The sequence below is a fragment of the Condylostylus longicornis genome, unplaced genomic scaffold (genome assembly GCF_029603195.1).
Source record: "Condylostylus longicornis isolate FDR11 unplaced genomic scaffold, ASM2960319v2 ptg000131l, whole genome shotgun sequence".
Classification (NCBI taxonomy): Eukaryota; Metazoa; Arthropoda; class Insecta; order Diptera; family Dolichopodidae; genus Condylostylus; species Condylostylus longicornis.
Window position 1 is genome coordinate 153,411 of NW_026578099.1, and position 15,995 is coordinate 169,405.

General features: G+C 27.0%; 1 protein-coding gene across 6 annotated transcripts in view; it reads right to left on the bottom strand.

Annotated features, from left to right (window-relative positions):
- Positions 1 to 617: 617 nt before the first annotated feature.
- The window catches only part of LOC129614962 (MAP kinase-activating death domain protein), a 63,218-nt gene continuing 47,840 nt past the window's right edge, over positions 618 to 15,995 (bottom strand). For 5 of the 6 annotated variants that reach the window (XM_055529950.1, XM_055529952.1, XM_055529953.1 and 2 more), the window contains exons 19-21: positions 10,241 to 10,313; positions 5,173 to 5,219; positions 3,918 to 5,114 (exon numbers count right to left, since the gene is read on the bottom strand). In XM_055529950.1, the coding sequence (XP_055385925.1) occupies positions 4,527 to 5,114; positions 5,173 to 5,219; positions 10,241 to 10,313 (708 nt within the window). In that variant the 3' untranslated portion in view covers positions 3,918 to 4,526. Of the gene's footprint in view, positions 680 to 3,917; positions 5,115 to 5,172; positions 5,220 to 10,240; positions 10,314 to 15,995 lie in introns of those variants that run through there. The other variant, XM_055529954.1, reaches the window with a different exon arrangement.

The following is a 15,995-nucleotide window of genomic DNA, read 5'->3' on the forward strand; positions in this document are numbered from 1 at the left end:
CGTTATCAATTACACATAAATTTTCAATCATATCAATATCCGAAGATTTGGGTCTGTAAAACTTTCGGAAAATTGTAAAGTTACCATGTTTGGCTTTTATGAGCAGGTACTTGGGATCACTATCTTAATAAAATTTGAAACTTTCTTTGATTCCAAACCGCTCAGCATTTGTTTTTAAATTTATCTTTAAGACAATCTTAAATTTGAATTAAGTTTTCTCCAAGCAATTTGTCTGCCATTAGAAACTAAAATATTAAATTTACTTTCGTCGGTAAAAATTACGTGCTTCCAAAACTCAAAATCTTGATTTTTGCGATGGCATGCAAATTCCAAGTGCTTTATCCTGTTTTCCTTATTATTAAAAATTTTTTTCGCAACTCTACCTTCGTAACCAAGATTTCTAATAATCCATCGAACTGTTTCTACACTGAAATCTTTTGAAAGTTGAATCTTTACTGTTTCTACTTGCTTAGGAGTACGGTTGCTTAAAAGCTTTCTATTTAAATTTCGTGGTTTATTGTGTATTCTATTTTCATCGGTATAACGTTTTATAATATTGTGAATTGTAGAATGACTCCTTTCACTGAAGTATCAATCTCAGAAAGTGATTTGCCATTTTTATAATAGGTTAATAGTTTCTTTCGATTTCCTACCCATAGTTTAATTTAAAGTAGTATTTCTATAAAACGCAATAAAAATTATATATTCAAACACTTTTAATTACTGATCCAAACTAAGAAAAATTATTAGCAATTATCAAAACAAACATTGCATAATTTATTTTCAAGAATTGACGCCTTTACATATACATACATATGTATATGTAACTGTACGAATATGACTGTGTGCATTTTTTTACTTGTTTTTCTTGAATAGTTCCCAAAACAAATATTTTTTTTTCTTTGTTTTGGTTTAATTTTAATGATATATTAATAATAAATCTTTATTAAAATTAAGAAAAATTTGTACGAACTCATTTGTAAAAAAATTTTAAATGCACAGTTTGCTTCGATATACGAGTAATACGTATGATAATTCATGTTATGAAAATATATTAAATTTTTTTTTCGTTTTCTTTTTCTATGTTATTCTTCCGAAGATGAAGAATACAAACTTAAATATGCGATAGTTGCGCTGTCGGATTTGCCTTGTATAATATGATATTGATTAATTTAATACAATTATCATTTATCCAGGGTGCAATATATTTGGTACTATTTGGTTCGATTTGGCAACAGCGGTGACACTACTAACTGAAATTTAAAAAAGGCCTAAATTTGAAAAAGTCCGCCTATCTTTCGATGATTTTTAACACCTGTATTAAAAAAAAAATTATTTTGTATATAATTTCCCTTTCTGTATCTTACAGTACAAAAAAAGTAACTAATTTAAAGCAGTATTAAGGATTGCCAAAGGTTTTTCCAGATATTCAAACATGTAATAGCAAATGGCTTTTATTCAAAATTTTAAACCGTTTTTCAAAAGCATATAGGTTTCATTATATCGATAAACCACCCATCGAGTTCCGTAACGGTCGGTCGACTGCGCAGTAGTAAAAAATTTTGAACATTGCTCTTATGAATAGAATTAATAAATAGTATTCAGGGATAGTTTTATTGTTCAAGAGAAATTTTAAAAAGCTTTTAGAAAATTTAGCAATTTCTGTATTATGAATATTTCCGTAACGACTTTTGTTCAGAAATTTCTCAAAAGATATAAGTTTTTCGAAAGCTTAAATTGTTTGTTTAAAAAATTTAAAATAATGTATTTTATTTTATTATTCAAAAGTAATGTTACAAATATTATAAAATAAATGTGTATGATATTTGTTTCCGTTTCAATTCCAAAATCAGTAGAAAAAATAAGGGAAATACAAATTCCAAGGCAGCTTTATTCAACCAAAAATTTTTTTTTGAATCTGAAAGTTTGAAAAAAAATGTTATAATACTGCGAAATATTTTCGCTTTTGCTATACATATTCTTACATCCAATCGTGCAATAAAATTTAAGTTATAGCGTTAAACAGTATGCAAAAACTTTAGCTAAGTTTTTTTGTTTATGCCTACAAATTCTGAAACTTCTAAATAATCAGTCGTTCGAAAATAACAGAAATGACATGGTTTGTGAAATTGTATCCCAATACTTTTCGCCTCCCAATTTGCTGCAAAACAAGGAAATTTTAAAAGACTTACTTTAATAGCCCTTAAATATATATGTAAATCTGCCATTTTGAAATTTAAAATTTTCTTCAATTTTAAATTTAAAAAAAATTTCATGACAGCGGCAAAAGCTAACTAGAGGCTTGCGCTACCTTGCTGACATTTCTTTATTACAGAATGAATTTCCGAATGCACTTTATTACAGCCAATAATATACGAACGATCTACATTTTCAGTTTAAGTAGCGTTAATTTTCGAACGTACTACATGCTATAACTATTCAAGCGCTGAATAAATGAAAACCCCTATACAACTCAAAGAGGTTTTTTTAAATATTTTAAAAACAAATAGAGGTATTATTATCAAATTTACGAGGTTTAATATCAAAAAAGGTATGTCCAATTATATTTTACATATGCTCTGAAAATTTAAATGGAATGCCTGGACTGTTTTGTGTAGCTGCCATACAACTCCAAATGCTAATTCTATATATTCGGAAATGTAATAAAGAATACACCCAACTCTTTTTTACACGGTCTTTTTTTACACGATTTTGAAGTAACACGATTCACAAAAAGCAAAAAATATGTTTTTTTACACGAAATATTTATTCTAACACGATGTTCAGAAAAAATTTTGTACACCCAGTTATAAAAAAAAATATAACTGGGGAAATTTTCAGAATTTTTTTAGTCGCACTTTATATTTGTCTGTTTTTCAAGAAAACAATATTTGTTTTTTATAAGTTTTAGTGCCAATATAATTTCTGTTTGGATTTAATTACAACAAAAAGGAAGTATTATTGCGTAAATTTAATATTAATATGTTTGAATTATATTTTGTTTATTATTTATTTTATACTTTTTTAATCATAATATACCTGAACTGTATTTTATTTTTAATATTAATATTGTACATTAAATATGTATATGTTTTTTTTTCATTACAATAGTTGTTGGTTTTTTATATTATACTTTTGTATTGTATATTAATATTTTTGCACGGTTTTTAGGTCAACCGAAAACTTTTTTTTGATCTTACACGGGTTTTCAAAATTGTGAAACACATCCTCAATTTTAATATGAGTAGCATGTCTTTTTTACACGTTTTTTTGTTTACACGGTTTTCGTTGGGACGTATCTACCGTGTAAAAAAAAAGTTGGGTGAATATACTAAAATACCGTTTAATACGCTTATTATGATCGGCAAAGCGAATAGCTAGGCGAGTCGAATGGACTAGGCGAATCGAATGACAATTTAAATTATGATCGGCGACTGCTTTATTCGCCAGATCCAAAATCTTTTAAATGCTTTTTTGCAAAAACAATTGAATTTTACCATCTCTTTAGTAATGTCGGGCTTGTTCTCCATTAATTTAACTATGTATATGCTCGAATCGTTTTTGGTTCGTTTTTTTCACGTTTAAATCAATATTAAACAATCAATATTTTTCACAATAATTTGTAGAATTTTATGAACTTACTTTACTGATAGTTTAGATTTTTCCGTTATATCACTATAATGCTATTATATAATTGTAATATTGATTTTCGGTTTCATTCGCTAAGCTTGTCACACAGAATTTTCATTCGACAGATTTGACAGTTCATTCGCCTTATATTTGGGCGAATTTGCTAATCATAATACCAAAAATTCATATTCGACAAAAATTTTATTCGCTTCGCAAATCATAATAAGGGGCTAAAATTGTGTGTCTTATATTTTTGCTAAAGAGGCCATTCAAATAACAAGAGCAAATAAGAAAGAAAAATATTAATTATTTATTGATATTTTAACATAGACAAAACTTTATTTTTTATACATCAATTTAAATTCAAATTCTTAGAATTTATAAATAAAAAAATTCAAAAAAATAATTTATAAAACATATACATAATTTTTTAAAAACTGATAAATTAACAGTAACATTGTTGTGCTATTGTATATTTGCTGATTTTATTTTAAATAGAAAGGTGGAAAATTTGCAGCTCTTCAGTTATTCGGAAATTTTTCGTTATTTCTTTTTATTCGTTCTACCAATTCGGAACATAATGTGAGCGCACTCTATTTATGTAACTTTAAGCAGCAGAATATAATTGTACAAATGGTTCTTTTTACACTGCCAAATTTAAAGAGCCATTATCTATAAAACTGTTTTTATTGTTTTTGTGGATCTATTTTTTAAATAATTCATTTATATTTTCCATTATTTTTAAGGTTATTGTAGATACTCATTTCCACCAAATGTGATTTCGTTACGTATGTATGGCTTTTTTTCGTTCTGTTTCACATAAATATTTATTAGTGAAATAAATCCACTTACACATTAAATATCGGTATTGGATTAATAATTTTTGCATTTTGTTTTTAAAATTTGGAATTACTTGGTTTTAGCTGCAAAATTGACCCTGTTTTTGATGGTCGCCTCAAAGGTATTACAAAAGGAGGGGGTGGTTTAGGAATAAATTGAGGTGGTATTGAATTGGCAGACAACTGTCTTGTTAGCTGTCTGGCAGGCAGCTTAGTTTCAACTTCATGAACCGATCCTGCTCGCCTTATTTCATTCGTTTTTTGAACAATTGAAGGGGAATTTGAAAAATTTTTTATATTTTCAGAAGTCTTAAAATTTGAAGATATATTTCCCAATTGTGTCTCGGTATTATTTAAAAGGGACGTTTTGCTAGATTCAGGTGATTGACTTGCGTACTTTTTTGCTACTATCTTTGCGAAAGTTAAGTGTTGTTGATTTTGTTTGGATACTATTTTTTCATCAGACGATATAGATACTTTTTCTGCTGGTATTGTTTCATCACTCTTTTGTCGTTTTAAATGGGTCTCCTGGTGGCTTAATTTTGCAGTGTTTTCTGATTTGGATAATGAAACATCGCTTTGCTTGTCACTGCCAGCAGCAACATATGAAAAAACGCACAGCACTGAATAACAAATTTGGTCAGCCTTAAAAATTTCAAAATTGAATATAAAATTGCAGATGCTGTTGATAAAAATTTATTACCATAGCTGATTGATATTTTCTCTGCACAACACTTTTCGATTTAGGATCTAAAAAAAAATACATACATACATACATACATACATATACTTATATATTTTCTTCATATCGTTGTGACGCATTTAAATTATTTTATTCATATTATTGTGAAAAATTTTGAATAGGAAAATGTTAAAAAAGAAATTTTTTATTCTGTTCTAGTAATATACGTATCTAATATCTAGTAATATACATATGTATAAAAGAACAAAAGGTCTAGTTTCAAAAAAAAAAAAAAACAAAACCAACAAAACAGAAATACTATATCTCCATTAGATAAACAAGAACAACTGATTGGAAGAAAAGTCTGCCTGGTATACAAAAGTTTTTCAAAATTTTATAAACTTTTTAATAACATAAAATTGGCATTTTTTGGTGTGAAAAATGATGGATGCTTTGTGAGGGTAATTTGTACCTAAATAGTATCCGTTTCTAGAAGTGAGAGTAATAACACGTAGTTAGACAGAATTATAACACACAGAGTTATAACTTCTTTTTTTATAGAAGAAAATTGTTAGAAGTTTAAACGCATTTTAAAGACATTTTGTATACGGGTGATTCACCGACAAGGTAGGACCCATATGCAACCGGGTAGATGGTCGAAAATGAGTAGAATTTTTTATCGGAACATAGTGTTAAAAAAACTTGGGTAAGTAGAAATTTCATGAAAATTCTTTAAAATCCCTGTACCTCAGAAACCGTTAAGAGAACACCTAGTTCTGAACAAAATTTTACTCATTTTAGATGCTCTAAATGATGGTATACTTTATGTCACTGATTACTGATCACCCTGTATAAATCTCTTTTCTTTGACTTTAAAGTTAAAAATGAAAAATGAGCGTATTCTTCAATAATATTTATTTTATAAGTTGAAATTAATTGTACTATGTACGGTGTTCGGATGCAAAATTAAAAAAAAAATATAACTTTATTTTTTACTCGTTACTTAATTACAAAAATTATATAATTAAATTTATCGTAATAATATAAAAACAAAAAGCATGGCTTGCACATCTTACAAGGTAAAAAGAATCGGGAGTTTAAAAAAATTCAGTATTATCACTAATCATTACATGTTTTTTTACAGTTTGTGGAAAATCTTTTGGTATTTACCATCGATTAAATTGTTTAAAAAGGTTTTTGCAACTGAATGAGCTCGACGTTTAAGTCGTGGAGGACATATTGAAAATTTCCTTTTATGGAAATTCTATAAGATTATTAGATTATTAATTTTAATTGAACAGGTTTCCATTATTTCATTGCCTAAAACAGTATGATAGACAATTAACTTTTCTTTGAACTTCGGATGACTATTTTAAACTATATTGAAAGATATTTTTCGTTCTTTTCCTAAAAAATTTCTGTATGTTGTACGTGTGTCAAAAATAGTTAAAAGTAACTAAGTACATAGTAAGAGGTAAAGATCAAACTGCAATCCTCAAGCTGGATTCAAAAAATAATATACTTTCTATTCAATCTAACGGTTAAAATGTGCTTGGCTAAGTTACCTTTTAGTGTTAGAACAAATTTGACACCAATACCAAGAAAAAGAAAAAAACAGGCAACGATAATTACGGAAGCGAAATATCAAAAAGAACCCTGGAGAATCAGGACAGTCTTATGTTGGTGAAGCGGGAAAGATGTATGAGAAAAAGCAAATCAAAATTGGCTCTAAACACACTTGTTTCTTTATGTATTAAAATATTTTTACCTTTAAATTAAATGATCTTGTTCATCGTGTTGCTCCCATTTTTTTAAAAAAACAAGTCAAGAATTTGTTATAATTTTACTAATTTATCTGATGAAAAAACTGGATGCCCGACTTTAAGAAAGGAAAATATATAAAAAAAACAAGTTTTAGAAGAACACCACGATTCAGTACAAAAAAAAACAATTTGAAAAGGAAGTTTCAGAAGAACAACTCAATTCAGCAAAAAAACAAATTGAAAGTTTTCAAACCGTACCTTCGTAGGGTTTACTAAATAACTAAAGTCAATTTGTCGAAAATGTTACTAAATATTATGAAAATCATTTGTGCCTGGAATAATGTGAAAATTCGATGAAAATATCTTCATATGTACAGAAAAATTTTTCATGATGAATACAATATCTTTTTCTACAAGCCAATGAAAGACATCTGTAATAAGCATTTTTTGTTCAAAAAAAACCTAGCTCCGACTGAGACGGGAAAAATCGTTTATGAACAACGAACAAAAAAAATGCTTGCAGAGCTGAAAGAAATTTGGATAGATGGAACATAGATGAAAAACCTGCAGTTATATGTTACCAACGAATTAGGAATACTAAAGGAAGGGGCATCTTGAAAAAACAATGAACCAAATTCTTTCTAGTTGTCTCTTTTTTTTGCTCTGAGCATTGTCAAAGTCGTAACAGGAGCGTATTTATTTTATTTTCTTACATGGGCTCTACTATAAAATATGTGTAATTTGTAAGAAAGATAACTTAAAACTTTTTTTTTAAGTAAAAACTAAAAAATATTTCGAAATATTTTTCATTTTAAATATATGTAAAAAAAACTAATTTATTTTTTTTTCTCTTTGAATAAATTTATTTTATGAATTATAAAATTACAAATTTTGGTAAAATATTTTGAATGCAAACTTCTTAAGTGATAATTCCAATCCACCTTCTTTTCATTTTATTACTTCTAGGAAAACTGTAATTATATTTAAAAAAAATATACCAAATTAAAATATTGTATGTATGCTATATTTTATCAAACGCAAACTAATTTTGCTTAGAAAAAAAATCCAGTCCTGATAAAATTATGGCATCAGAAGTAATTTTAATTGAAAACAAAACAAAAACATATGTATTCTTTGCAAAATTAATAAAACTTCATAAAACTTAATAAAATTAGAAACCATGAATTAATCAAAGAACTATTGAATAAATTTTTCTTTTAATTATTGAAATGAATAAAATTCACATGTATATGTTGTAATAAAGCTATTTGTTTTTACAATTAATAACAATTTAATACTACACACCTTTTTCTTTTTCAACAGACTTTTTTCTTTTTTTCACTTGTTACATAAGTTTTTATAAAATAGAATTCTTTTTTAACACTTATTATTAAAAATTTTATATTTTTTTATTTACAAACCGCACTAATTTTGTAAACAATATAACAAAATCTTCTTTGTTTACTTTTTATAAAGCGGCGCGTAATTTTCTAATTAAAAAAACAACATTTGGCATTTAATGTTATTTTCAGTTTGACAAAGCTCGGAGCAAAGAAAGAGACTTACCTGAAGTTTTTAGCTTCACTATGTTTTTTTTCAAGATACGATTTTTTAGGGAGTGTAAGCGAGATAGAAACAAATATGCTCCTTCCTTTAGTATTTCTAATTCGTTGTATGTTACGACTTTGCAAAACGTTTTTGCATTACCAAAGGAAACGAATCTAAATTTTACCATATGCGAAAAATTAATACATTCAATTTAACTGGCATCTGCATACAACCGGTCACCTGCTGTTCTGTTCTAAAGTTTATTCCGAATGGTTTGGTAATGATATATGTAAAGCATTGGTAAAAATTTTAAAACAATTTGTTAATGATTTTCCAAATATGACTAAATTTAAATAAAAATAAAAGAAATTCGTAAGCATTGAAAAGTTTTCTGAAGCAATATTCTAAGAAAAAAACAATAATGCAAAAGTGTTCGTAACTTCAATACTTAAATATTCAGGAAGTTGATGCGGTTCATTCTGCATTAGACAAATATTCAAAAGAAATTGAAATACATAGTCCACTTTATTTAATACAACTTCTAACGAAATATTAGAAGTTTTATTAATTAAAAGAAGAAATTGCAGTAAATATGCAATTAAAAATTCTACAAATGACTAAAACTGATTTTCTAAGTTACTCCGTTCATGCAAGGAAACTGGAAAATAAAAGTTCCTTTCACAAAAATTAGGTCGATTTTATACGGTAAAGATGAATTTCTTTTAAAATACAAAAGGTTTCAAAGGTTTCACAATCATGGTCTCATAAAATTGTTAATAACTTTTGTTAAACTGTACTAAACTCATAAAACAATACATACTTTCAAACAATACATACAACTCATAAAACAATACATACAAGAAAAAAACAATACATACTTTCTTTTAATAGCGAAAATACAATTGAAATCTACCGTTTCCGTTCGTTTCCTTTCAATTCGTTTTCCCGAAAATTTGGTCGTTGGCACAGCGTTAAAGGCCTAACTGGAATGACAATGAAGTATAATTTTGCTCCCACGATTTTTTTTTATTGTGGTTGAGATTTTAGGTTGAAACAAAGACATTAAAAATAATCTTTTAATGTTTTTAAAATCTTTGGTTGAACCCATTGGTAATTGGTGGAAATTTCAACAAAATTTTTTCAAATTTTTCGCGTCAAAAGGCATTAGTTCTTTTTTTCTCATATTACGAGTATATTCATTAGAAAAACTTTATGAAATTCATATGAAACATTTTTCAGAAAATTTTTGTTTTATTATGAATCACATGTTCGGAAAACTTATTTTGGATGGAAAAAAAATATTTTGCGCAAAATGTAAAACGAGCAATATAACCTAGAAATGTAACCTATAACTTATGTAACCTATAAACTGTACCTATAAATGTAAAATGTTCAATCAAAAAGAAAATTAACAGTTTGAAATATTGCATATTGTTTAATTAAAATCTTTAAGTTTAATTCTTTTTAATATTTCCGTAAAACTATTAGTTTCATTATTCTTATGACTACAATTAGCGCTTTGAAATTAATTTTTGTATTTTGCCAATAGTAGTTTCAATATTATTTTTTATAGCGTAAGAAGACAACGACGTAGTATAAATTAACTTTTTTGTGTAATCAATTATGTGTGGATTTAAAATTAAATTAAAATATGTACATAATGTATCTACATGCAATAATAAAAATTTTTAGTGTTCTTTTATGGCTGCTAAAAAATTTTAAAACTTGTTATGAAAATTAAATGGTGCGATGATTGTTTGTGTAGTTTTAAAACTTACTATATTCTTCCAAAATGAAAACACCACCTTTTTGTGTAAAGCACTTTCGTATGTGATCTAATCGGATGAAAAACTGAAAAGAAAGACGAGTGAAAAAAATTATTTTCTCTTTTAAATAAATTGATGCACATTTTTTTAAAAACAAAAGAATATTCTTAAAACTCAAGATGAATAACTTTACAGTTTATGAATTTTACTCTACATATGTCTATATAACGATGTCAATGGAACTAAGGCGTTAATTAAAGCTAACAGAAAAATTCAGACAAAAATGAGAAATGAAAAATGTCAGATTTTGGTAAATCAAGTTACATCAACTATCCCCCATCGAAATTTTTTACAAAATTTCCATCAAAGTTTTCTAATTTCTTTGGTAATAGAATCAAAATTTTTATTTTCTTGCAGATTCACCAGAAAAAACTTTATAAAACTTATTTGAAACATATTGGAAATGAAATTTTCCATTTTTTCAACATGAAAATTCATTTTACCTGAATAGCCAGCCCTTATATGTACATATGTATGTATATTTCTTAATAAAAAAAGTGAAGCCAATACATAAAGTATACTCCCATATAACGCGGTGTACCTTCATACCTTCACGTCAAATTGACAATGTCAAATTTTATCATTACCATAGTATCTTGTTTTCAATACAACCAAATTGTAGGCTATTTTAAGTTATTTATATTTTGTGGTAAAATCATGAAGTAGTTGTCAATTAACTTTATTAGCAAGAATATTTTTTTTTGAATTGTGAACATAAATTTAAAAATAATAAAACATTTTTTAAAATACTGTTTCACATTTTTTGCAGTTCAAAGATTTACTTTGACCATCTTTGAAGTTGCCTATTGTTGAACACATATTCTTCTTTTAAAACTGTTTCTGTTAATAAACTGTATATTCAAATATGTATTTTAAAAATATTTAACAACAACGATAAATTAACACAAAACTTTATGATAGATAGAGGGATATGATAGAGGGAAGGCTTATAAAATGCTATAATAACACATAAGATGCAAAAATAACTTCTTATTGATAACTACTTGTTTGTTCTGTTTGTTAGATGGAAAATAATCCAAACAACAATTGGTTTAAAGCAGGTATGTTTCAAGCATTTTGTGATATATGATATTTCCATGTATTATCATAAGACGACTTTACCCTAATGCAACTTAAATCAATGAAATTCAAAATCAGTTTAAAAATTCGACGAGTGTTTTATTACATTAAATTAAGGAAAACATGAAAAAAAATTGTTGTGTTAAAGAACGCACGATAATCACATATTAAATTAATTAAGAATATTATTCTTATCATCTGATTATGTGAAAATTACTAGAAATTAAATTTAAAAAAAATATTCGCTAACATCTAAAAAAAAACAGTGTTATTTTCCGGTCAATAATTTAATTTAATACACATAAGCAATAATATTAGTAATATAAAGCTTTTGGACTTGTATGGGAGCCACTCGAACCTGTCAAGCAATTCCACCAAAACTTCAGAAATATCTTTGACCTATAGTTGGACACGCAACTGCCAAGTTTCATGAATCTAACTTTTTTATTTTTTCAAATATTTAAAGTAAGCTTTTGGACTTGTGTGGAGCTACTCGAACCTGTCAAGCAATTCCACCAAAACCTCAGAAATATCTTTGACCTATAATTGGACACACAACTGCCAAGTTTCATGAATCTAACTTTATTATTTTTCCAAATATTTAAAATAAGCTTTTGAACTTGTATGGGAGCCACTCGAACCTGTCAAGCAATTCCACCAAAACTTCAGAAATATCTTTGACCTATAATTGGACACACAACTGTCAAGCTTAATGAATCTGACTTTATTATTTTGCCGAGTATAAAAAATTTGCTTTTGGAGTTGTATGGCAGCTATCCGAACCGGTGCAGCTATCTCATTAAAATTTTTAGAGCAGATGTAGAATATAATTGGACACACGTATACAAAATTTTATGTTTGTACCTTTATTAGTTTTTGAAATAATTAAAATAAACTCTTTGAGTTGTATGGCAGCTACCCGAATGTGTCTTATAACAATAGGGTTCGTCCTTGTCACAAAAGAAACAATTTGTGAAAGTTTGGTGTCGATTGCATTATTCGTTTTTGAGTTATCGTGCGATCGGACGGACGGACGGACATGTCTAAATCAACGCAGAATTTTACGCTGAGCAAGAATGTATATATATGTCCATACCGCAGATGACTGCTTCAAGTAGTTTCAAACTCCATACCAAAGTTAATATACCCTTCACGAAGTGCAGGTTATAAAAAAACGAAAGGGTTAACAAACGGTTTTCTAAGTTTCACACTTTTATAATCCAAAATTAAAATTTTCGGTTTATGGTATAACCAAAAAATATCTGTTTATGTTTGAAAAATACTGAAATTTGACGTTTGTCATATGTTTATAAAGTTTTTAAAAGTTTTTTTCAAGTTTTCCGTCTGGTTTACTTTTTTTTTGCATGAGAATATTTTTTTGTCTTAAAAATTTCGTTCTGTTTTCTCTTTTTAAAGCTTTTTTCAGGTTTTATCTTAGGCTAATATTTCTTAAATAAGAACCTAATATTTCTGTATATGTGTATTGTTTATGTGTATTACCTTGAATTATTGACCGGAAAACAAAACAGTTTTTCTTAAATCTAATGTTAATCGTTTTCCTTCATAATAAATTCTAATTTTTACATACTCAAGTACTAGTACTCTTTTTAAAGTTATGTTCCCATACTAATTATAGTAATAAATTTAACTTTATCACTGCATTTTTTTTCTTAAATTCTTTAATAGTTTATTTAATACTTGTCACTACGGGAGTGTACATAATAATAATTCATATTATATTTTAAAAACAGAGACAAATGCGCTTACTAATGAATTTCGAAAACCTTAAAGTTAAATGAAAGGAATAAAGGTATAAGTCGCCTCAAAAACGCTATAATCTTTATACACAAGCTAGTGTAATAAAAAACACTCATTGAATTTTTAAATATCATTGATTACAGTTACATTAAAAAATCATATATTAAAAAATCCTTAAAACATATCCGCTCTAAACTTAGCAAACAGAAGTTACCATTAAGAAATTAGTTTTGCGTTTATGTGTACATTTATGAGTTATCTGTGCAGGGTATCTTAAAGCTTTCCATTTCTATAAAACGTATATAATCGTTTTGTTTTCTGTTCATTTATCGTTTTTGTTAAATACTTTTGAAATACTGGTATTTTAAAAGATTTGTATGTTTAATTAGTCTATTAGACTATATAACAGCTAAAAGGAGATATTAAATGTGTATGTGTTCAACAATAGACAACTTCAAAGATGTTTAAAATAAAATATTTGAACTACAAAAAATGTAACAGTATTTAAAAAAATGTTCTATAATTTTTAGATTTATGTTCACAAATCAAAAAAAATATATATATATTTCTTTTTAATAAAATTGATATTTTAAATATTTTTAAACATTTTCCTTACTGGAAATTAAATAAAAGTTAATTTGTTCAGAAAATTCTTCTTAGTAATATTAGCAAAGAAAATATAAACTTAAATATTTTTCCCTTTTACGAAAACGAAAATATAAATAATAACTTAAAATAGCCTACAATTTGGTTGCATTGAAAATAAGACGCTATGTTAATGTTAAAATTTCCTCAAACATAAACTTTCACATTGTCAATTTGATGTAAAGGCATACTGCGTTATGATCTCTACATATGGGAAGGTATTTTATATTGACTTAATTTTTAGCCCTTTTCCAAAAATTTTTTGAAAAAAAGTGCGTATTAGTTTCACTCTGTCCGTCCGTACGTCCATCCGTCCGTCCGTGGACACTTTTTTTGTTTATAAAACTTCTACACCCTTGTAGATAGAAAGCTGAAATTTAATACATACATAGACCTTTACCAGAAACTTATTTCCGTAGAACAAAATTTTTACCTATCTCCCCCCCTCTGAAAGTTATACCCCCCCAAAACCCTAAAAATGGCCTTTTTTAACTATTTGTTGCAATGAAACCAAAAGCATTTTTCACATTTTGCAAACACAGAAAGGCAGCAGCTTGCTTCTCCTATCGTGGCATACTATAGTCAAACTTTAGAAAAACAAAATGGCCGTTCAAATTTACCATCTAAATTATCTAAAGTCCTTATAATAATTTATCTAAAGTCCGTTTTTTCGAAATTTTTGATTCCGTTTTTCTTCTACACCCCAGCATGCAGAAGCTTGAAATTTTAGGGGCTTTTAGACACTAATAAATGCTTCATTTCTCTACAAAAAAAATTTTTTTCCATGTCCACCCCCTCTCAAGTTATCGCCTCTTGAAATTTGTAAATTTGAATTTTTGACACGTTATATTTCCGAAACCGCAAGATTTTTAAAATTTCTATAAATGCGAAAAGCTAACCGTAAATTCCATGACATTAAAAAATATAATTATTTTCCTTAATTCACAAAATTAACCCTTAAAATTGAGCATTATGTCAACCCCACTTTATATTAATTTTTGCTTTATTTCAAAGACTGCATAAATCGTTCATCATAAATATATGCAATCCCAGAAATAGTTTCGTATATGAATGAAAATAATTTTAATGTGGTAGGTAATTAATAATAATTAGTGTGGTAGGTATATATAAACTGTATTACTTAAAAGCAGTATTTTTACTTGTTGAAGGCAAAAGTGTTACAATACAAACCTTTGGTTTGACCCAACTTTATTTAATTTATTAAGAAATAGATTAGCGCGGGCTATTCATGCATTATTAGATTCATGGTGTATACATTTGTGTTTTTTCTTCTCTTATTTATATGTTTTTTGTGTTCTTTTAAAAAACAAGACTTATTATGAAAATTATGAACTTTGATCACGGCTGACAGAAATTCCCAGCTGACAAATTTACAGCGTTTAAAACACTAAATTTTATTTTAGAAATTTTAAAAAAACTTTAAACGTTAAGAAAATTATAACTTAAGTATGTCTATAAAAAAAGTCGTTCGACTTGTTCCATTCCGTTATTTTTCGTTTGTTTGCAATAATGCATTTTTTTCGAAATAGAGGGTAATAAGATTTTTGTAAGCAAGAAAGAAGCAAAATATCGTAAACAAACGAGTGTATCAAAAACATCGAACTGAAATAACATTAAATTAAGTAAGGTAAAACTTTTGTTATTTGTATTTTGATAACAACAAAATTTCTTTTTTTAATCTTTTATTTTTCATTTCATAAAACTTAGGTAAAAACATTCGAATGTATGAAAGTAATAGTTATAAATTTAAAATTTCATACTTTGTTATACAGTACGTATCTATTCAAGGTAGCTACACAATATGATGTAGTGATATCTATTTTCCTGTTTATATGGCTGCTTCAAGCTTATTATTGTTTATAAAAACGTTACTTGACCTACATATTTAGTACATCTACTTGACCTACATTTAGTACATATATTTAAAAAATTTTTTTTGAAGTTCACCCTGCGCTTACTGACTTAATCTCTCGCGACATTTTAAATAAAATTGTTCCTAACTCTAACTCTAGATCTCGTTCTCCTGATCTGAGAAACGGCCAATTATGAGAAACGGGATGCTGAGTTTATGTAAAGCACAAAAACATACTTTACTTTTCAATGGCGAATGACACGATAAAAAAACTTCTTTTTACCTTAAATATATATATATATATATATATATATATATATATATATATATATATGTGTTCTTTAACTTTAA